Raw genomic sequence first — 25,125 nt, 5'->3', positions numbered from 1 at the left:
AATTTTTGCAAGCGTATTAACTGAAATTTTTACAGCAAGATTGCTCGTTTCCGAATCACGTACCTTCGGAATTTAACCGGATATAGCGACTCGCTCGATTGTCTTCGGGACATAGCCCGGTTATAGTGATTCGCACAATTGCCTTCGAGAATTAGCCCGGATTTAGTCACTTAGCACAAAAGCCTTGGGACTTAATCCGGATACCATTCAATAACCAAGCACATATATCAACAAATCAATACACATTCTTATTACATTCTCATTACCAAAGCTCAAACACAAGACACTTATCATATTTACAATTTCGGCTCAATAGCCACACACAAAGAGCATGATTTCAATTTGCTTAACACATGATCTAATCAAATCATAATCTAAGTTCCATTACTCGAAAACTTACTTCACATTACCAACCCTTATGTTCATACACAAAAGATCAACTTAGCCAAGGGCCGGTAGCTCGTTTATCAACTGAGCGACTACTTACTTGTAAGGGCTCAACTAATTCAAGCACATATAGCTCTTACAATGCCATATCCTAGATATGGTCTTACATATTCTCATATATCGAGCCGATGCCATGTCCCAGGCATGGTCTTACACATTATCTCAAATCAATGCCTTCGTCCCAGACGAGGTCTTACTTGAATTCCATTTCACACACTTAGTGCCCACTGACCGATCTCGCACTCATAGTGCTCGGTTAAAGGATTTACACACACAGTGCCTCCAATCATTCACACACATAGTGCTCTTATTCATTCGTTATTACACATTGAAATGACTTAACCAAGTCGATAAACATCATGTATGTACACTTTTAAACATATCATCTCATTTAAATTTGAATTAGTATAGTAATGAACACTTAAACTTTGCTCAAATTACCAAGCACGAAGCCTACTAGGCACGAAGGCCCAAATACACGTCACCGGCATGATTGCTCTTGGGACCTAGCCGGATACATCACTAGCATGAATGCTCTTGGGACTTAGCCGGATACATCACTAGCACGAATGCTCTTGGGACTTAGCCGGATACATCACTAGCATGAATGCTCTTGGGACTTAGCCGGATCATCGTCGAGACTTTTAGCTCGGACGAGATCTCCACACAAAGCCAGTAATTTTAATCCGGACATAATCTCAGTACATAGCCATCGGGTCTTTACAGGACATAATTTCTTCATATAGTTAGCGGGTTTTTAAACTCGGATTCACATCATCGAGTCTCATACATATTTATTCAAATGTTATCATGTTTCACATGGCACAAATCACATTTATAATTTAATCAATTCATTCACATGTAAACATATAACATGATTCTTGACTTTAAGTCGTAAAGATCATTCAAATCAAATACATGTATGCTTCTTTTACTAAACTTTCAACTCAATAAGCAATCACACAAAAGCATATATCCCCAATCTCTTCCTTTGTTCATTTCTCTAATAACCTTATTATGATAAGGACAATGGGACATCATTCATCTATCATACATGTATTTCATGGCATTTTAAATTAAATACCAACTTCAATTACTCAAAACTTACTTATGTTATACCCTTCTCAATATTGACACACCATAAGCATGTCTCGGTCCTCTCAATACCATCTGCTACATTTCGATCGGGATCGAATTCATTACAATAAATAAACACATTTTCAATTATCGAAGTCACCACACTATCAAATAATCACATAATGGCATGTATAGCTAGACCCAAGCGTATTACGGTAGTCCTAGAATCGACTAAACCGTAGCTCGATACCAATAAAATTGTAACACCCGTGCACTGAGTCCGTTCTGGGAATCGAACACAAGGTGCACAGACTTAACTATTTTCACAGTCCATTTAGAAATTTCTAGACAAAATTTGGTTCTTTGCGTCCTTTGTGCTTAAAAATCATATCTTGAGTTTCAAACTCGAAAATTTGTTTCGTAATTTTTCCCTGAAACTAGACTCATATGTCCATCTCTGATTTTTTCTAGAATTTTTGGTCGAGCCAATTAGTCTTGTAACACCCCAAACCCGGCACGGGCGTTATGACCGGATCGATGCACCACATTGATGCGTTCAAAACATTCCGTATTACTTAGTTTGGAAAAATTTGAGTTGGTGTTGTAAAGACACTTTTAAAGGTAGGTTAAAGTGAATAGAAGCATGCACCGGGTAAGAAACCGGGAAAAGAGGAGGTGAGTCCGTCGGATTGCTTAAGTACCAAGCTCTTCCGGATCCAATCCTAGACATGCACACCACCATTGCCACACTCTAACATCTCGTATAATTTTGAGAAAATCGTTTGATTATGTCCGTCTTAAGAAAATGTTTAAGTTGAAAGCGTTTGTTTAAAATATTTATTTCCTTGGAAAAACATTTACTTATGGAAACTTTGCGCGTCATCGTGATCTTTTAAAAATCAAGTAGTTTTTATAAAAGCGAACCTAGTGCTAACAGTTTAATAATCCCCAAAATAAAAATAATTAAAAAAAGCGGCCTTATTACAACTTTAAACATAATAAAAATAAAATAATCCAAATTAAATGCTAAACTTATTTAAAATTGGCAATCCATCTTCATGGCCACTCTGAATCCCTTGACTCCAAGTCCACCAACTAGGGCTCACTGCAAGGAGGAAGAGGAAGGGGTGAGTTTGGAAAACTCGGTGTATCTGAAACCCATCCAAAGCCCAATTCACTCGAGCCCATTGGGCCTAAGCCCTACTCGAGATAACTTGATACAGATGGTCAAGCCCTTTTCGAATCTGATAGCAAGGCCTTAGCCCTTTTACATAACAGTGTGGCCCATAGGCCCGGTTCGATAACATGAGTATCAATAGAAACAATGAATGCAAGCCCATCAGGGAGACTACTCAACCCACCAACCGCTTCACTTTGCCCGCACCACCCTACACACCATGTGGGAATATCTCAACCCACCCACCCTACACCACAGTTGCGACAGCAGCACTCAAATTCGATCGATTGAGGCAAAGCCTCCGATCGTGGATGAACCACTTTGATACTTCCTCCATTAATACCCCAATCCCATGCAGCAGATATTAATAAATGTATATCATGCAAAATACGGTAGTAATCAATCAAGCGATTCGACCAATTTAAAACCCTAGGGTATATCGGTAATTTTACTCTTTAGGGTAATTTCGATAATTTTGCTCTTTAGGGTAATTTCGTGATCTACGCTCTTGCACAAGCTAATTCATAATTTTTATCGGTTTTATGCAATTTGATTCCACCATCTACCTAATGAGCTAATTAGCCCATCTCTTACCCATATTGGTCCAGTAAGCCCATTGGGCCCGTTTTGGCCCATCGAGCCCTTTTTCCAAAATACGCTAAAACGTCACGTGAACGTGCTTACCACCTTGCGGTGCGGATCTAACAATTCCTCTATGACTTGAGAGCATTCACATACTTACATGACTATGAAATCTTTGGAATTTGGCATTTCGACTTTTCTTGAATTGAACTAAGAAAGGGTGTTGGTACACACGATTCATGACATTACCGCTTACGAGATCCCTTCGATGTCCTACAATTTATTAGCACAGTTCTTATTTACAAACCATAATCATTAAACCCCAAAACTTACTTATCCATGATCGAACCATATCCCTAAAACCTTTGAAACCTTACCTTTTGCCAAAATCGATAGTTAGCTCGAATCCGATTGCTCCAATGAACCACGCCTTAGATTCAACGCTTAAGAAGACTCTAGTCACCGAAAGAAAACATCGATTAAAGACTCTTAGAGCCATATACCCAAATCGATGACCTCCCTAATTTTAGGGACTTGACTTTTCTTAACTTTGCAAAATAAAACGGATCGAGATGATACGTACTTACCCTTACTCCCACTTGATTTCCATGCAATCTAGTGTAGATTTATCTATCAAGCACGGTGAACTCGATTCCCCAAAGTCTTGAAGTTTCGCTATAAGCCCCCAAATCTATGGTTTTTCGGCTTTTGTGTGATGAAGAAGATGATAATGTGGGGCTACAACCTTGAAGTAGAATTGCGGTCGAGATCTAGGATTAAGAAAAGATAATTGCAAATTAATAGAAACAAAAGAACATAGGAGAACACGGCTTTGAAGAAATCGGCACAAGCAATGATCACGAGTTTGGCTTTTATGGATTCGACAAAAGTATTGATGAATAGCGGTATGATGAATAGTTTTGAAGAAGAAGAAAGAAAAATAGAAGAAGAGGAATAGGGGAGGTGGTAGTTTTGACTAGAGAGGAAAAAGAGAGGAAAAACAACCTAAGGTGTTAAAGCGAAGAAAAAGCGGCACCACTCAATACCCTAAGTGCCGAAATACTAACAACATAGCCCCTGCCGATTTTCCCTCTTCAATTCCCATAATTGACCAACTCTAGCCTCATCCAAATCCTTAAATCTCTCCCTTATCCCTCCTTAATCCAAGCATTTAAACCGATCCAACTCTCCTTTAGCGAGAATCTACGAACTTCAACACTTACCCCTCTGCACTAAAAAAATAAATGCATCTATTTGCCAACACAGGGAACCGATCCCTTGCCTTCCCAAAGCTCCACACGCCACTTTTCTAGGAGCCTAGTGGCGTCACCCTTGCCACTTAACCAAGGCTCTTTTTGTGATGCAATTTACCCATCACTCCACTTAAGGCCACTTAGCCAGAACCCCTAACTCCTAAGTCTAAAATTCCAAAAATTCAACTGGGTTTTGGCCAACTCATGGGCCTTCTATAAGCCCATTTACCTACTCAAAATACTAATTCCATATCCAAATACAGAATTTTAAAAATCTTTAGAAAATATTGAAAATCGCGAATAAACCCGAAAATCAGGATGTTACAACTCTACCCTCCTTAAAGAAATTTCGACCTCGAAATTTTACCTTATCAGAACAGTTGAAGGTATTGTTGCTGCATAGCCTCCTTAGTCTCCCAGGTAGCTTCCTCCTTGCCATGGTTTCTCCAAAGTACTTTCACTAGTGGAATTGATTTCCTTCTCAACATCTTGGCGTCACGATCAAGTATTTGCTGAGTTCCTCTTGAAGGTTAAATCTGGTTGTACTTCAATTTCAACAAGCGGTATGATATGAGTTGGGTCGGATCGATACCGCCTCAACATGGATACATGAAAACGTCGTGGATACGATGCGATTCGGTGGCAACTCTAGGTGATAAGCCCTTGGTCCAACCCGCTTAACAACTCGGTAAGGCCCAATAAACCGTGGGCTCGACTTACCCTTCTTACCAAATCTCAAAATTTTCTTCCAAGGGATACCTTCAAGAAAACCATATCCCCACAGTGAACTCAATCTCTTTGCGCTTCAAATCGCATCGACTTACGTCTCATCGGACGCCTCCTTTAACCGACCCTTATCGACAACCTTGCTTTCAATGTACGCCACCAATTCGGTCCAAGCACTCGTCGTTCACCCAACTCTGTCCAACACGTCGGCGTCGACATCTTCGCCCATAAAGCGCTTCATATGGTGCCATCTGAATACTTACTTGATAGGCATTGTTATTGTGCATAAACTCCGCCAATGGTAAGTAGTCCTTCCAACTTCCACAAAATCGATGATACAACCTCTCAACATATCTTCCGAACACGAATAACCCTTTACATTGTCCATCATGCGTGGGTGAAGCGGTGCTAAAATCAATCGTGTTCCCAACACTTCTTGCAACTTCCGCCAAAATCGAGGCGTAAACCTAGGGTCTCGATCGGAGATTATTGACTTTGGCACCCCATGCGATCGCACTACCTCCGCCACATATAGCTTAGCCAACTTTTGTAGTGAGTAGTCGGTGCGAACGGTATGAAATGAGCGATTTTGTTAACCTATCCACAACTACCCACACCGAATCTTTCTTGGCGGGTGTCAAAGGTAACCCACTCACAAAGTCCATTGTTACTCTTTCCCACTTCCATAGTGGAATTTTCTTTGGTTGTAGTAATCCCGACGGCGGTTGGTGCTCAACCTTAACTCGCGCACGTCGGACATTTCCCAACAAATTCGGTCACCTCTCGTTTTAATCTGGGCCACCAAGACACCTCTCGCAAGTCTCGGTATAACTTATTCCCTCCGGGATGCATGGCACGAGTCCACCATGAGCCTCTTTTAGAATTAAGCGCCTCAATTCGGGATCCTTTGGAATACAAACCCTTCCACGAAAACACGAACTCCTTCACTGTTCAACCCAAAATCCTCGTTCTCACCACTCTTAACTTGCTTTGGAACAGAAGAGCTAATGAATCGTCCTTCAAGCTGTTTTTCCTTAATCATTCGGTCCAAGTAGGCCTTACTTGCGATTACGCCAACAAGCTTCCATCATCGAATAGACTTAATCGTGCGAACAAGGCTCTCAAATCCGTAACAACCCTTGACTCAATGCATCCGCCACCACATTAGCCTTTCTGGGTGGTACTCTATCGAATAGTCGTAGTCTTTAAGCAACTCCACCCACCTTCGTTGCCTAAGGTTCAACTCCTACGAGTCAACAAATACTTTAAGCTCTTATGATCTGTGTATATGATGCACTTCTCCCCATATAAGTAATGTCTCCAAATTTTAACGCAAAAATCACCATTGCTAGCTCCAAATCATGCGTAGGGTAATTCACCTCATGAGCCTTAAGGCGTCGTGATGCATAGCGACCACCTTGCCCTCTTGCATCGTATGCAACCTAACCCCACATGCGACGCATCGCTATATCTGGTGAAGTCCTTCCCGGACCGGTTGAATCAACACTGGCGCTTGGTCAATACTTTTTCAAGCGATCAAAAGCTTTTCTTTGTTTCTCGGTCCGGACAAATGGTACTCCTTTCCTTATGAGTTTTGTCAAGGCGCCGCCATCACCGAGAAACCCTCCACAAACCTTCAGTAGTAACACGCCAACCCTAGGAAACTCGAATTTCCAATCTTGACCTAGGTGGCTTCCATTCGAATCGCTTCAATTTTACGAAGATCCACCTTAATCCCCGGCGAAACCACATGTCCTAGGAAGGTTACCTCCTCAACCGAATTCACACTTGCTAAATTTTGCATAGAGCTCCTTTTCCCTTAACACTTGCGGACAATCGGAGATGCTCATCATGCTTCGCCTCCATTTGAGTATACCAAGATATAAATCGATAAAGACGACTACAAACCGATCCAAGTAAGGTTGGAATACTCGATTCATCAGATCCATAAAAAGCTGCAGTGCGTTCGTTAGCCCAAACGGCATGACCACAAACTCATAATGTCCATATCGAGTTCAAATCTTTGTCTTATGAATATCCCTTCTTTTACCCTTAGTGATGGTATCCGAGCGAAGATCGATTTTGGAGAATCTGAAGCTCCCTAAATTGATCGAGCGGTCATCAATCCTTGGTAGTGGATACTTATTCTTAATCGTCGGTTTGTTCAATGGCGATAATCGATGCACATGCGCATCGTTCCGTCCTTCTTCTTTACAAGCAGGACCGGTGCTCCCCAAGGAGACACACTAGGCCTAATGAAGCCTCTATCTAATAGCTCTTGAATTTGAGCCTTGATTCCACCAACTCCTTGATTGCCATCCTATAGGGTGCAATAGAGACCGGAGTCTGTCACAGTAACAAATCGATTCCAAACTCAACTTCTCGATTGGGAGGTAATCCAGGAAGCTCTTTCGGGAAAACATCCCGGAATTCCCTAATAGTTCTGATGGTCTCCACAGTTAGATCCTCAGTTTCAGCTTGACTTACCAAAGCCAGATATGCCTCGCATCCCTTGCGCATCAGTTTCTCAGCCCTCAACGCCGATACTACATTGGATAAGTAATCCCTTCGTTCTCCAATGATCATAACCTCTTCATCATTGTGATTCTTAACACCATCCTCTTAGTTGCACAATCCAAAGTTGCCTTATGCTTGGTCAACCAATCCATCCCTAGGATCAGATCGAATTCTTCAAACGGTAACTCCATCAAATCCCCACAGAAAACCTTGCCTTGAATCTCCAGAGGCACCTCCTTGAAGAGTTTCTCTACCTTAACCGAATGACCTAAAGGACTTATCACAGACACCCACATACGGTCTCCTCGAAGTGCCGCCCGATGCCCGAAATGTTATATGCCACATACGAATGGGTTGATCCCACATCAATCAGAGCAGTATAAGGTACACCATAGATAAAAAACGTAGCAGTTATGACATCAGGTGCGTCACCCTCCTCGCGGCGACGAGCAGCATACACCAAAGCTGGCTGACGAGCATCCGCGTTACCAATACCCCTGCCGGGTGCCCCACGTCCACGGCCATTACCTCCGCGACCTTGTCCACGACCTCTTGGCGCGGTGGTCCATCCTCTGAGTTGAGCCGGTCGCTCGGCCCTTGTTCGACCACTTGAGTGGAGTGGCCTCCTAGGACAATCCTTAATCCTATGCTCCTTAGACCCACAGCGAAAACAAGCCCGAGCGCTTCCGGCACTCTCCTTGATGCATTACGCGCAATCTCCACAAGCTTGCGGTCTATCTGTGTTCACCGGAATCGCTCGAACCGGTTCCCCATCCTAGCTCTCTTAACATTTCGATTCTGACACCGTGGTCCAAAGCATCCCTCTGAACCGATTTCGGTCCTTATCACGATTCCTCCGTTCGATTTGCTTCACTTCCTCGGCTATCTTAGCCTTCTCTACCGGTCTGTGAAATCTCGCTCCCTCTGGAGCTATGAGCACCCTTAACTCATCTCTAAGGCCATCCTCAAAGCGTACGCTGCGCTCATATTCAGTGGAAACGATGCCATTAGCATACCGACTCAATCGTAGAAACTCCGCCTCATATTCAGCAATGGTCTTATTTCCCTGAGTCAGATTCAGGAACTCCTTTCTGCGTGCATCTACATAGCTAGCTCCAACATATTTCGCCTTAAAGGTCTGTTTGAACAGCTCCCATGTTACCCTCTCAGCTGGGGTACCTTCTCTCACAGTAATCCACCAGCGTCGCTTCATCCCATGACAACGACATCGCCCTTTCAACTTCGCTCTCTGAGCGGTCCGGTCGTCCATGATCCGCTCTGTGGCTTCCAACGATACTCGACCACATTTGGGGCCACTCCAGATCGCCCTAAAATCTCGGCTCAGTTGGCGAAGTCGTTCGAAATGGAACCCTATTCATGGGCCCGGCGTTAGCTCAACCACCCTTTCCAAAACCCTCAACATGGCACGAGACAAAGCGTCATCCCCTACGGCCGGTCATACGGCCCATTTTCATTAATCGGTGGTGGGCGTACCCGCCCGGTGGCACGTGTTCGAGATGACGCCGATCCGACTTGAGTGCTACCTCGGCCTCGACCACGGCCTCTTCCTCGAGTAGCCCTTGTACTCATAACGATTTATCGATTCACGAATTTTATGACATTAGTTTCTTGGTTTCCTTTGTTTAATACCGAATGTCTTATGAGCAGATAAAGTTTTAAAGTTATTTCGGCGCAATCATAATTTAGCTATGGTTCCGATCTTGTAGTCCTAATACTACATCATCAATAGCTCTATCTCTAAGGCTCAATACTATCTACGATATTATTTCTGATGCAGAAGACAGTATAAATATAAAGCGAAAGATACTTACGAAATTGGTGCGAGGATTGATGTGCCACTCATTTATCGATCTATTTAAAATTTCAAATACCATGTTTTTGTTTAGAAAATAAAAGATTTTATTTGAAAACACTTTTATTTTAAAATGATTGATTTAACCCGTTTAACAAATAGAAAAAAACTTGAACATCTTGAAAAACTTACCATTTCTAAAAATACCCTTCTTAGGCCCAAGTTTTTGAAAAGATTTTGGACCGATCCACAGTAGAGTTATTGCAACGAGGCTCGATACCACTAAATGTAACACCCCAAACCCGGCACGGACGTTATGGCCGGATCGATCGCCACATTGATGCGTTCAAAACATTCCGTATTACTTAGTTTGGAAAAAGCGAGTTGGTGTTGTAAAAGACACTTTTAAAGGTAGGTTAAAGTGAATAGAAGGCATGCACCGGTAGGAAACCGGGAAAAAGAGGAGGTGAGTCCGTCGATTTGCTTAAGTACCAAGCTTTTCCGGATCCAATCCTAGACATGCACACCACCATTGCCACACTCTAACATCTCATATAATTTTGAGAAAATCGTTTGATTATGTCCGTCTTAAGAAAATGTTTAAGTTGAAAGCGTTTGTTTAAAATATTTATTTCCTTGGAAAAACATTTACTTTATGGAAACTTTGCGGCGTCATCGTGATCTTTTAAAAATCAAGTAGTTTTTATAAAAGCGAACCCTAGTGCTAACCAGTTTAATAATCCCCAAAATAAAAATAATTAAAAAGAGCGGCCTTATTACAACTTTAAACATAATAAAAATAAAATAATCCAAATTAAATGCTAAACTTATTTAAAATTGGCAATCCATCTTCATGGCCACTCTGAATCCCTTGACTCCAAGTCCACCAACTAGGGCTCACTGCAAGGAGGGAAGAGGAAGGGGTGAGTTTGGAAAACTCGGTGTATCTGAAACCCATCAAAGCCCAATTCAGCTCGAGCCCATTGGGCCTAAGCCCTACTCGGATAACGATACACGATGGCGAAGCCCTTTTGAATCTGATAGCAAGGCCTTAGCCCTTTTACATAACAGTGTGGCCCATAGGCCCGATTCGATAACATGAGTATCAATGAAACAATGAATGCAAGCCCATCCGGGAGACTACTCAACCCACCAACATTCTGTTGCCCGTACCAGCCCTACACACCATGTGGGGAATATCTCAACCCACCCACCCTACACACACCACAGTTGCGACAGCGGCACTCAAATTCGATCGGTTGAGGCAAAGCCTCCGATCGTGGATGAACCACTTTCGATACTTCCTCCATTAATACCCCAATCCCATGCAGCAGATATTAATAAATGTATATCATGCAAAATACGGTAGTAATCAATCAAGCGATTCACCAATTTAAAACCCTAGGGTATATCGGTAATTTTACTCTTTAGGGTAATTTCGATAATTTTGCTCTTTAGGGTAATTTAAGTGATCTCGCTCTTGCACAAGCTAATTGATAATTTTATCGGTTTTATGCAATTTGATTCCACCATCTACCTAACGAGCTAATTAGCCCATCTCTTACCCATATTGGTCCGTAAGCCCATTGGGCCCGATTTTGGCCCATCGAGCCCTTTTTTGAAATATGCTAAAACATCACGCGAACATGCTTACCACCTTGCGGTGCAGATCTAACAATTCCTCTATGACTTGAGAGCATTCACATACTTACATGACCATGAAATGCGGAATTTGGCATTTAAACTTTTTCCGAATTGAACTAAGAAAGGGTGTTGGTACACACACGATTCATGACGACGCTTACGAGATCCCTTCGATGTCCTACAATTTATTAGCACAGTTCTTATTTACAAACCATAATCACTAAACCCCAAAACTTACTTATCCATGATCGAACCATATCCCTAAAACCTTTGAAACCTTACCTTTTGCCAAAATCGATAGTTAGCTCGAATCCGATTGCTCCAATGAACCACGCCTTAGATTCAACGCTTAAGAAGACTCTAGTCACCGAAAGAAAACATCGATTAAAGACTCTTAGAGCCAATGCCCAAATCGTGACCTCCCTAATTTTAGGGACTTGACTTTTCTTAACTTTGCAAAATAAGAACAGATCGAGATGATATGTACTTACCTTACTCCCACTTGATTTCCACGCAATCTAGTGTAGATTTATCTATCAAGCGACGGTAGAACTCGATTCCCCAAAGTCTTGAAGTTTCGCTATAAGCCCCCAAATCTATGGTTTTTCGGCTTTTGTGTGATGAAGAAGATGATAATGTGGGGCTACAACCTTGAAGTAGAATTGCGGTCAGAGATCTAGGATTAAGAAAAGATAATTGCAAATTAATAAAAACAAAAGAACATAGGAGAACACGGCTTTGAAGAAATCGGCACAAGCAATGATCACGGGATTTGGCTTTTATGGATTCACAAAAGTATTGATGAATAGCAGGTATGATGAATAGTTTTGAAGAAGAAGAAAGAAAAAATAGAAGAAGAGGAATAGGGAGGTGGTAGTTTGGCTAGAGAGGAAAAAAGAGGAAAAACAACCCTAAGGTGTTAAAGCGAAGAAAAGCGGCACCACTCAATACCCTAAGTGCGAAATACTAACAACATAGCCCCCCGATTTTTCCCTCTTCAATTCCCATAATTGACCAACTCCTAGCCTCATCCAAATCCTTAAATCTCTCCCTTATCCCTCCTTAATCCAAGCATTTAAACTGATCCAACTCTCCTTTAGCGAGAATCCACGAACTCCAACACTTACCCTCCTGCACTAAAAAAATAAATGCATCTATTTGCCAACACAGAAATCGATCCCTTGCCTTCCCAAAGCTCCACACGCCACTTTTCTAGGAGCCTAGTGGCGTCACCTTGCCACTTAACCAAGGCTCTTTTGTGATGCAATTTACCCATCACTCCATTTAAGGCCACTTAGCCAGAACCCCTAACTCCTAAGTCTAAAATTCCAAAAATTCAACTGGGTTTTGGCCAACTCATGGGCCTTCTATAAGCCCATTTACCTACTCAAAATACTAATTCCACATCCAAATACAGAATTTTAAAAATCTTTACAAAATATTGAAAATCGCGAATAAACCCGAAAATCAGGATGTTACAAGTACAGTTTATTAGTTAAAGTCTCCCCTATTCCAGGGTTCGACTACACTGACCTTCATGCATTACGAATGGGATATCTCCATGTACAGGGCTTAAATTCTGATGCCGTTTGTTTCTATAGAAACTAGACTCAAAGAGGAATCTATACATATATGGATTGACTCCTAATTATCTCTGGTTAATTTACAATGAATTTCCAAATTCGGAACAGGGATTCCAGAAACCGTTCTGGCCCTGTTTCACAAAAACCTAAATATCTCTTAACATACAACTCATATGACCGTTTCGTTTCTTCCATATGAAAGTAGATTCATCAAGGCTCATTTACATAATTTATTCACTATTTAATACCATTCCTACTATTTTTAGTGATTTTTCACATCCACATCACTCTTGCTGTCAAGATCGCCTTTAAGGTAGGCTTTACCTATTTCATGATTTCATGATTCAATTGGCCCTTTTTGCATACATAGCACAAAGAGTGATCATGATTAACCATTCCAATGGCTAACCATTTCAAAACAATATCATATCTCATAATGATCAACATACAAACGATTATAGTACTATGCTAAAAACGTATATGAGCCATTTTCGCATGGCTATCCAAGTTTACACAAACCAAAAGGTACATGACCTACAACAAAAGGGTAGTCCTATACATGCCATTTCAAAGTTCAACCAAAATTGTACCAAAATAGGGGGCTTTGATAGTGTGGATGACTTGACTTCGATGATCCCGAATCCGATAGCTAACGAGCAAAATCTATAAAACAAAGAACAAAGAAAGCGGAGTAAGCAATTTATGCTTAGTAAGTTTTAAGCAAAACAAAGTGTTCTCAATCACTATCATTGGTCATTCATTTCAACTGTTCGATGAAGTTAATCTAGAGCTTCATCTCGATCTATAATGTCATTAAGCGCAACACTTGGCTGCCACATATATACTTTGAATAACAATGACCTAGATGGTCAAATATTTCCAAAGCACATGCTTCATCGATTATCGACTTTCAATAATCCTTTCCACTTGTTTATAATCACATCCATACTTAAGCTTACAAATCATAATCCTTACCTCTTTGATCTCGATAATTCACCTCGAAATCACTCCACCGATGAGTAAGTGATCGTACTGAACATCTTAAGTACATAATACTTATGTGATGGTAACTTAATGCAGATACTCAATATCAAAGTCTTACTTGAATCCTAGCATTTAGCCGTCGGGTCTTTAAAGCTCGGATATAGTACGAGCACGAAGCCTACGGACATTAATCAGGATAATATTCTCGCATAAAGCCTACGGGGTTTTAACCCGGATATAATACTGACACAAATGCCCTTCGGGACTTATCACATTTATACACTTTCACATTCATCACATTGGCCATTCGGCCCTATCACATATATACACCTTCACATTCATCACATCGTCCATTCACATTCTTCACATCGGCCATTAGGCCTTATCACATATATACACACTTTCACATTCATCACGTCGGCCATTAGGCCTTATCACATATATACACACTTTCACATTCATCACGTCGGCCATTAGGCCTTATCACATATATACACACTTTCACATTCATCACATCGGCCATTAGGCCTTATCACATATATACACACTTTCACATTCATCACATCGGCCATTAGGCCTTATCACATATATTTACACTTTCACATTCATCACATTGGCCATTAGGCCGTATCACATATATACATCTCATACATATTTCATATTTTTCTTGTACATCAATTTCAGCAATAGCTCATAAGCAACTCAAATAATTTCATCAAAGTTTACAACAAAATCACCAATTCACTACAAGCAGTTTTTCCTGAGCAACAGTCACTAAATTGTTTATAACTGGAGCTACAAAACTCAAAATCAATTGCCGTTAATTTTCTCCGAATGTAAACTCATGTATATTTCATCCATAAAATTTTCAGAATTTTAGGTGTGGCCAATCAATACCAGCTTTTTCTTAAAGTTTCCCCTGTTTCACTGTTTGACTATCCTGACCAGTCTTCACTACGAATCAAAATTCTCATTGTACAGAATTCGAAGTGTGTTCTATTTGATTTCATTTGAAACTAGACTCATTAAGGAGTCTAAGCATATAAATTTTATCTTGTAACCATTTTTGTACAAATTATAATGGTTTTCTTAAAACCAAACAGGGATTTCGGGGTCATTCGACACCGTCTCACACAACTTTAAATATCTCTTTATAGGAAATTTCTTTGCTTACGGTCTCTTTTATAAGAAACTAGACTAATTAAGCTTTGATTTCATATTTTGTTCAGCCTATAATTCCACACCAAACATTTATAGTGATTTTCTAAAATCACGTTACTGCTGCTGTCTTGAGCAAATTATTACAATTTGCTCTTAAATTTCAAGTCCAAACACTTAGGAACTTACCATTTGAGTTTAAGACATATCATGGCCACATCATATCTTATTAAATCAACTCATTATATCCTATTATAGTTGAATTTACTCAACATTTAATCACTTAAAACTTACCTCGAAGTGGTCGACGATTAGATGTCCACGGCTATTCGTTCACTTTCTCCTTCCCTTTATCGGATTTAGATCCCCTTTGCTCTTGAGCTTAATTTACACAAATAAATTCATTTAATTATTTTTCACTTGGGCAATTCCATTCAATACATGTATGTCATACAATTCAAGTACAATGACCTTGCTTAATACTATTTAAACATCATGCATTACCGAATTTCATCAACACCATCTAACTTCATATAGAAACACACATATTGTCCACACAAGTCAAATGCATCATTTAAATTGTCAAAGTCCACAATTTAGTCATATTTCTCTATCATAGTTTCTTCACTTAAACCGAATTAGCAAGCCCATATAGTCCTTGGCGAATGCTATTAGCTACTAATGCCACACACACACATGTGCATAAAATTCATCCATACATAACCTCTAGCTCATTCGGTCATTCATCTCTCAAACCTATCAAAGTTTCATGTCAAACTTCCATGGCCGAATACACACATAAGCACATAATGCACATTTAGCATTTTTTTTTATTTACTTCATGATACATTCGGCCTTGACAAAATTTCATTAGAAATCCATATTAGCCACTTCATCAATCAATTATATCATCTACTTAATATTTCATAACTTATCATGCTAGCTGAATATTATTTATTCAAGTTCATCATCTTCATATTCGGCATTAGCATCAAATATAATAGCCCATTTCTTCCCACTTTGAATCTATGCATCCATTTAATCATAGTTTGTTCAAGCACTCATACAACTAGATTCACCCAATTTATCAAGAAACAAAAACTTTATTCCTCCATAGCTACAATGGCCGAAAGATCTAGACATCTCAATACCGAAATTTCTAACATGGGTTGCCTAAAGAATTTGGTAGGGAGTTCAAATTTATCTAACATTTCAAGTAACTTAACACATCCATATAGCTAACATGCTAGTAGTATCAAGGCATCAACTAAAATTTTGAAGCCTCTTAGCTGAATCCTAACTCTCCAACAACTCCAATTTCATCCATGAGATAAATAGAAGTAGGCTAACCCTCCAAAGGATGTGTAAACCTCCAAAAACAGAATTGAACATACCTTAATTTCAAGAATCACCTTGGCCGAACTTCCCCTCTTCTTCTTCCTTCAATTCACGGCAATGGAGGAGCAACCTAGCTCATTTTTTGTTTCTCCCTACTAACCACTATTATTTTATCACCCATGTTCTTTATTTTATTAATTCTAACATAAAACACTAACATAAAATGTCTAAAATACATTTTAACCCATAGCATGGCCGACCACTAGTCCCTCTTTTGGGTATTTTGACATGCAAGGACAACATTTTTCCAAGATGCATCAATAGGCCACTTTAACATTTGCCTAGCACATTTCTAATTTTTCTCACACAAATCCTATTTAGCAAAATTCACTTACAATTAACAAAATTCAAACATGAAATTTTCACACATGCCTATATACATATAATAAGCATCAAATATAATGGTTAATAATTATTTTATGACTCGGTTTTGTGGTCCCGAAACCACTTTCCGACTAGGGTCACTTTAGGGGTGTCACACGACACATACCAGATGGGCTACTCCTATGATGTGTTCTAAGAAGGGTCCCAAGAATAAATCATGAAGGACACTTTTTGTGGTGGACTCTATATTGAGTGATAAATGTATTTCGCATTAAATTTAAAGGCAAAAATTGATATCAATAAGTACAAAACATATCTATGGGAATTATGGTAAGGTACACAATATGATTAATATTGGTGTAAAAATGGAAATTTTAAGAGATATAGCAAAGTAATAAGAATGTATTCTGGAAATGTACGTAAACATGATGCACTCGAAAGGATGTATCGATCATCTTTGTATGGATCTTTTCCTGAAGTTTGAGGAAGTTATGGCCTAGTGAACGGATAATGTAGGTAAAGTCTCAAAGACATTAAGAGAAAGGAATGGTTTCAGAGTAAGGTATGGTAACGAATGTGAATAAAGAAAAAGAAATGGGGGAGCTTTTGTTAGAGACTCGAAGAAGAATAAGAGTAGCAAGATGATTTTTGAAACATTAAATGCGGCGTGTGTAACAGCCAAATTTTTCAGTGGTGTCGGAAACAGTGATTCGAGATCACTAAATCCAATGAGTAAGTTTAGAAATTTTAACAAATAATAATTATAGGCCAAGCGCGAACTTAAAAGAATTATTTTTAATTAGTGAATTTTGCGATTTTAAAAGAATTAATTAGGTAAATTTAGTTGAAAGCGAGGTATCGAGACCTCGATTTATAAACCGAGCCATAAATATTTTATAAATATTTATGGAGTGTTATTAAGTTAGTATTAAAGTTTAGTTAGAAAATTTTAACGTTTGGTTAGTCAATTAATTAAAAGGACTAAATTGAAAATAGTGCGAAATTTATTAAATTGTGATTAAATAGTTTAAGTGATTAAAAAGGAGGGATTTAAAAGGAAATTGGACCCAAATTGTATGGGCTGGACGGTTGGGCAAGAAAATCAGCAAAAAAGACAAGGAGAAACAAGGGCAAAATGGGAAATTTTACAAATTAAACATATAAAACAAGACAAATTTGAAAAATCTAGAGATATCATCATTTTGCTTCAGCAAAAACGCCATGGGAGGTCTGAAAGCTGCTGGTTTTTCATACTTTGACATATGTGAGTTCAATTCTTGCCCTTTTCTTTGAGATTTTTATGTTTTTGTGACTTTTACAATTAGGTCCAAGTGTTTAATTCATTAGTTTTTGATTTTATGAACAAAATTAAAAGCTATCATTGATAAGTGTTAGCTTTTTATGATGAAATAAAATGAATTTGAAGCTTTGATTTTGTTGTTTGATGATTTTATCAAGTAATTTCAATAGAAATTGATTTTAGGACCTAATTGTGAAAAAGTTGTGAATTAAGGTTTAGTGTTAAAATTCTGATTTTCAACGGTTGTGTAATAGTTTAGAATGATGGAATAAAATGTTAATTGAGAAAAATTAGCTTAATAGATGGGCTAATTGAGCAAGGACTGAATTGTATGACCTGTGAAATTTAGAGGAAAAATGGTAATAAACATCTTGAACTAAAACAATATTGGACAGCAGCAGTAGACTAAATTTTAAAAATCACCATAAATTTTAGAAATTTAATTAGAAGATGAATAAAATATTAAATTAAAGCTTATTGAGTCTAGTTTTTCATAGAAGAAACGGTGTAAGCAATGGATTTGTAAATTATGAGATATAATGAATTTTGTGAGACAAGGTTAGAATGAATTCGGGTTCTCCTGTTTTGACTTTGGAAAATCACTAAAAATTGGAGAAAATTAATTAGAGTCTCAAATTTATATGCTTAGAATTATTAATGAGTCTATTTTCAATAGAAATCAATGGGAACATTATCCGAGTTTTGTACTGTGATATAATTAATTTTTAGTGAAGAGAGGTCAGAACTGTGGATAGTGAAACAAGGGAAACTTAAATGAATAAACTGTACTAATTGGCTAAACCAAAAATTCTGAAAATTTTATGGTGGAATTATATGTGAGTCTAGTTTCAGGTAAAATTTACGGATCTTAATTTTGAGCTCTGTAGCTCGAATTATAAATAATTGAGTGACTATGACTCGTGTGAACAGCTTGATATGAGCATTAATAAGTAAATTGTGAAATCGTACTTACAAGAATGTTATATACATTAAGGATGTGGAATGGAGAGGAGGAGGAGGAAAAATATATATGAATATTCAGTTAGTATGGCTAATTTGCATGTTTTAAGCTCATGGACTAAATTGAATAAAAGTAAAACTTTAGGGGGTAATTTTGTAAAAATGTCAAAAATGACTAAATTGAAGGGAATAAATTGTTTTATTATCTAAATTAATAAATTGAATGAAATTATCAATTTAAGATTTGGTGAAATTTGGAAAAATGGTAAATTACCAATATGCCCCTAAATCTTGGTATTTCTGCAATTTAGTCAGGTAGGTTCGGATACCCTGAATGAGCGTGTAAATATAACAATTTAAGTATTATATCATATTTTATATGATATTTTGAATTGAATATATGAAAAGGATGTTACATGAAACATGAAACATGAATACTAAATAATATAAATTAATTGAAATTATTTTGAAAATTTCGGTAATGCCTCGTATCCTATCCCGGTTTTAGGTACGGGTATGGGGTATTATAGCGTGCAAGTATGATTCAAGTAAATGGTATGCCTCATTGAGTTTCGTTGAACTTATATCTATGTGTTATGTTTCAGGTAGGTTTTAAGGGTCTTTTCTTGGAGGGACGACGCCAGGGCTATGCCGAAGAAGTGGCATATTGGGCTATTATGCACATAGAACGAGCTTGATGGTGGGATCGAGTCTGTGTTGATATTTATATATATAAACCTTTTCGTGGGATAGCTATATTAAGCCAAGGCCTCAATTTGATCGCAGTTGTAACAAAATTCTCGATGTTTGTTAGTAAGATTTCTTCATAGTTTATACTTCTGCATTTATTTAAATATATTTTAAAGTTGATCAGTTGTATTTGATTGAAATTTGTATAAGTAAAACTAAATTTTAATTGTATAAGATAGGTAACGCCTAAGATTCGGATCCGGTTTATCGAGTCGAGTTTGGTACATTACAATAGTGGAGTAGGCAATTGGGGCAAAACCACTATAAATCGAAGTGTTCTTTGACTTTATCTTTTTTCTTAGCAACCACAAATCTTTAAGAGGTCAATTCACCTCCTCTTGGTGATTTCAAGTTGAATTATCGAGCTAGCATACACATTTGCTTTTCATTGAAAATATTATTATATTTGGTAAAGCTACAATGGCAAGTGGCAACATTTATAAAGACAATTATACAAGAATGTGAAGCTTGCTCTAGCTAAAGTATGAATTTTAATAATTCTTTGATTTTTTTTTACAGTGCAAATGTGTCTCATTTGGTTCATGTACATATTGGTAACATTATGGGGATTTAAATTACTTCAAACCCAATGAGGTATTTGGGCTTACCCACGATGCTGAGGAGACATAATAAAGAAACTTTCCTAAGTATCAGAGTGATCGCACATTTATGCTTACTAAAAAACACACAAATAACATCCATAGTATAAGCACAGCATTACCGCAGGCATGGCAGTGTCAAATTGTAGTATAGTCTTTACAATGGAACACTAAAGCAAGTACTCCACAAATCGTTCTTCCATAGGGATTGATAAGGGAATGCACTAGTCAATTAACTTACTCACGAGGAAATTACTGGTTTATTCAAATTAAGGAATATTAATGCAGGCCAATTAAAAAATTATCAAAAGTAACTAACCTAACTTAACATAAAAGTGACCTAGTTATCTATCATCTTCCTTGTGTAGACTATGCAAGTAGTTAAAGTGATGATCGATTAATCATCTAACTACCATGAAGCTAATATGCATACCCCACTATCTCAATTATTACTCCTAGCCAAGAATCTCCCCTCAATCTCATCCTAACTTAAGAATCACCACGTAGGATGTATTTTTCAACGGTTAAGGACTGATTCCATCGAAATAATTGCTCGAAATGAAATAGGGAAGGTTCTTATTGCTGCCATGTCCCCGATTGGAAACATGTAAGATCTCTTTTGTGTTGAGGATGTTGCATGTCTTCGATCCTTGAAGTTAGCTCCTGAGTCGGGGTTTAGACACTCCATAATTGAAGGTGATTCTCAGGCCATCATCATTTGAATTAGGTAAAGGTGAAGGCAAAAGGAGAAACTCAATGACCTTGACCTAAAAAATAATAAATTTACTATTTAACCCTTTAAATTTTTATGAATATACATGTTAATATAACCATAAAAATTCATTTCCCTCTCCCTAATAATTTATGACCTATCTCTTACTCCTAAAGCAATTGAAAGAAATATAAATTAAAATATAAAAACAACATTACAAATATAAATAAAATAAAAGATGATCATATAAAAAACTGGAAGGTAAGACAAAAGTGAAAGAAAGAAATGGATTATAGATAAGGACGTTTTCTAGGGAAATCCGACATCTCAAATAATTTAAAATAAAGAAGGTTACGGCTGGAACAGTTCATCTCTTACATTATTTTATTTGAAAGAGAAGATTCAAATCAATTAGAAAATCAAAATCAGCGGACAAAAGTCAACCTAACATTTGCAACGTTACCAATAGGCTCCCGCTATTTTATCCGATAAAAGATTCCACAGCAGGAACACGTCTGCCGTAACTTATAAAACCGTAGAATACGTGTCAAAGCATCGACCGTGAGATGAGAGATTGAATCCCGACAAAGGATCATGCAAAGTCGGGAATCTCGATACATTGAACGTAGACACGTTGTATGGAGACAAAACGAGGTCTATATTCAGACAAATTTTTGTGAGAAAACCCGCTCGTTCTTACGGAAGTGATTTTCGGCATTACATTACCAGTTGTTTTTGTCACCATAAATAATTAACAGAGATTTTCCCATTTCTTTTATAGAGTGAATCCGGAATTGCAAGAAAGCAAGAAAGAAATAAAGAGAGATTTTACGCCATGGTTGAAGGAAATGGGTGTTGCAAGCTTGCAGGACCAGGATATGATACTCCATTGGAAGCCATGTCTGGTCCTAGAGAAGTTCTTATTTATGTTACTTGTGTTTATACTGGTACTTCTTCTTCCTTTTCTTTGTGTTGGTTATATATGATTGTTTATAAATGGGTTGGTTGCAGTTTTTCTGGGTTGTTTGAGTTATTGCTTGATTTTATAATTGATTTAAAGAAATTTTTGCTTTTATATATGTAGTTGGGAGCTAGAGCTTTTCTTTTTCTTAAGTTTGTTTTTAATGCACTTATCATAGCGAACACTTTGAAAACTGCTTTCATATATGTAGTTGGGATAGTTTATGCTTTTCTTTATTTATCTTTTACAAATTTTTTAATGCTTATTTTAAAGCTAAGTGGTAATGGATGCTTATGCAATTATAAGTATAGGATTTAGACCTGTGTGGTAGTTTAAATGGGTGTGTGAAGTATAAGTTTTGAGATTTTATTGTATAAAAAAAACAAAGTAAATTGATGGAAATTGGAATATAATTGACTGCTACCAAAATTCCTAGCTCTCATTTTCCTCGAGAAAATTCAATCACAAGGAGCTGGTTATTTGTTATCGCTAAATATACTATCAACTTGCTTGTATGTGATTCGGATTTGGGTTAGTGTTGCAACATAAACCTCGTAGATGGCCATTTTTGGGAAAATGAAAGCCTGGATAACATAGACCTACTTTGTTTCTGTCATTCATCGCAAATGATTTTATCAGTTTCTGGTTTATGCAATTCATATCTGTGGTTTGAAATAGTTTTCTTAGTTTTGAAGTTGTAAAAAGAATTGAGTTTCAAAATATGGTTATGTATATGTGCAGGAACTGGAAGAGAGAAGCCTGATTTCCTTGCCACAGTCGATGTAGATCCGAACTCGCCTACATATTCTAAAGTTATACACAGGCTACCTGTGCCGTATATCGGTGACGAACTCCATCACTCTGGATGGAACGCTTGCAGCTCCTGCCATGGTGATCCGTCAGCTGATCGGCGTTTCCTGATCCTGCCTTCACTGGTGTAAGGGACCATGTGTTTTTTACTTTTATGCTTTATTTTTTTTCCATTCCCTTTTTCCTGTAACAAATAGCACTATTGTGAGTAAAGAACTGCTCTAATAATTGTATTACTGTTTTCAGATCCGGCCGTATCTATGTGGTTGACACAAAGACAAATCCCAAGGCTCCCTCATTGCATAAAGTGGTTCAGCCTGACGATATTGTTAAGAAGACAGGCCTGGCATATCCGCACACCTCCCACTGCCTTGCCTCCGGTGATGTAATGGTGTCATGTCTCGGAGACAAAGATGGAAATGCTAAAGGAAATGGATTTCTTCTCCTTGATTCCCAGTTTAACGTAAAGGGAAGGTAAAGAAATAACACTAAAAAGAAATCGTTTGTGATTGAACTGTTCTCTTAGCTGCTACTATGGTATTTCTTCAGGTGGGAGAAACCAGGGCATAGTCCTTCCTTCGGCTATGACTTTTGGTACCAACCTCGACATAAAACAATGATCAGCTCATCTTGGGGTGCTCCTGCAGCCTTCACCAAAGGTTTCAACCTTCAGCATGTAGCAGATGGTCTATACGGTAGACATTTGTTTGTGTACAGTTGGCCTGATGGCGAATTGAAGCAAACAATGGATCTTGGAAACACTGGTCTTATACCCTTAGAGGTGATTGATTACATATTAATAACATCGAAACACGTTAGCATCTTTGTTTTCATACATGATCTTTCCGTTTCTATGCAGATAAGATTCCTACATGATCCCTCCAAAGATACAGGGTATGTGGGGTGTGCCTTGTCAAGTAACATGGTCCGGTTTTTCAAAACCCAAGATGGTTCATGGAATCACGAGGTTGTATAGCTTAATTTGCTGGTTCAGTAATTTTTTTGTAAGTCATTGTATTCCACAATCCTAATAACATGATGATCACCTTCTGCAGGTGGCTATCTCAGTGCAACCATTGAAGGTACAAAACTGGATTCTTCCTGAAATGCCTGGGCTAATAACAGACTTTCTAATCTCTCTTGATGATCGGTTTTTGTATTTCGTCAACTGGCTTCATGGGGATGTCCGGCAATATAATATCGAGGACCCTAAGAATCCGGTCTTGGCTGGTCAAGTGTGGGTTGGTGGACTGGTTCAAAAGAGAAGCCCTATAGTGGCTGTTACTGAAGATGGCCACACATGGCAGTCCAATGTTCCTGAGATTCAGGTCTTTCTGATATTCACTGCAAAAATCCCATTGTTTTGGAAACAATTGATAACCATGTTTTCTGGTTTTACAGGGACGTAGTCTGAGAGGGGGACCGCAGATGATCCAGTTGAGCTTAGATGGGAAACGCCTATATGTAACGAACTCACTGTTCAGCACATGGGATCGACAGTTCTATCCTGAACTCATGGAGAAGGGTTCCCACATGTTGCAGATCGATGTTGACACCGAGAAAGGAGGACTTAAGATAAACCCCAACTTTTTCGTGGACTTCGGAGCAGAACCAGATGGTCCCTCCCTCGCACATGAGATGAGATATCCAGGTGGTGACTGCACTTCCGACATTTGGATTTAAAGCATGCAAATCCAGTCCCTTCTAACGTAGTAGTAAGACAATCAATAAATGCAGTTTCTCTGAAAACATGTCAAGGCAGGGGATTGATCTTGAATGATATACTGCATATGTTCATCAATTGTATATCAGCAGCTCAATTTGCTGTCATGAAAAATTGAAATAAGTGAATGAAGGGTCCAAATTGCATTGATTACTGCATGGAAGTCGTATGTTATTCGGAATATGTTTGTGTACAGTTGGCCTGATGGTGAATTGAAGCAAACATTGTATCTAGGAACATGAACCGACTATATCCAGTCAGAAATTCCCATCGCCCCAAACTATAAAGACAAAGCTATGTTTAAGGAACCAAAACCAGACCTTCACCTGACTCAATACTGAATGAGCATCTCCATTAATGATTAAAGTGATTTAAATTGTGGACTCCAATCATATTTACTATGCTTGTTAAAGGGAAATTATTCAAATTCTTTTAACTTAAATATTGAAAATATATGTATTCTTTTTTGGGAAGCTACACATAACATCACAAGTACAATTACAAAAGATATATCTAAATATTTATAATCGGAATTTTTCATTACAAAGCATGATCGGACACATGGCCAAAATAAATCTATATAGGATATGCATATGAAGAGACATAAGCCATAATAAATATAGAATA

At 38.2% G+C, this 25,125-nt stretch overlaps 1 protein-coding gene across 1 annotated transcript; it reads left to right on the top strand.

The window, feature by feature from the left end:
- The first annotated feature begins 21,453 nt into the window (after positions 1–21,453).
- On the top strand, positions 21,454–24,735 carry LOC108487010 (selenium-binding protein 1-like). The gene is made up of 7 exons (XM_017791203.2): positions 21,454–21,951; positions 22,707–22,902; positions 23,022–23,249; positions 23,325–23,556; positions 23,635–23,742; positions 23,831–24,103; positions 24,177–24,735. Exons 1-7 carry the CDS (start codon positions 21,840–21,842, stop codon positions 24,456–24,458), a joined length of 1,431 nt encoding a protein of 476 aa, XP_017646692.1. The 5' UTR covers positions 21,454–21,839; the 3' UTR covers positions 24,459–24,735.
- The last annotated feature ends 390 nt before the right edge of the window (positions 24,736–25,125 follow it).

This window comes from Gossypium arboreum, chromosome 10 (assembly GCF_025698485.1).
Source record: "Gossypium arboreum isolate Shixiya-1 chromosome 10, ASM2569848v2, whole genome shotgun sequence".
Classification (NCBI taxonomy): Eukaryota; Viridiplantae; Streptophyta; class Magnoliopsida; order Malvales; family Malvaceae; genus Gossypium; species Gossypium arboreum.
Note: the sequence above shows the minus strand (reverse complement) of the source record. Positions and strands in the feature narration are given on the sequence as shown.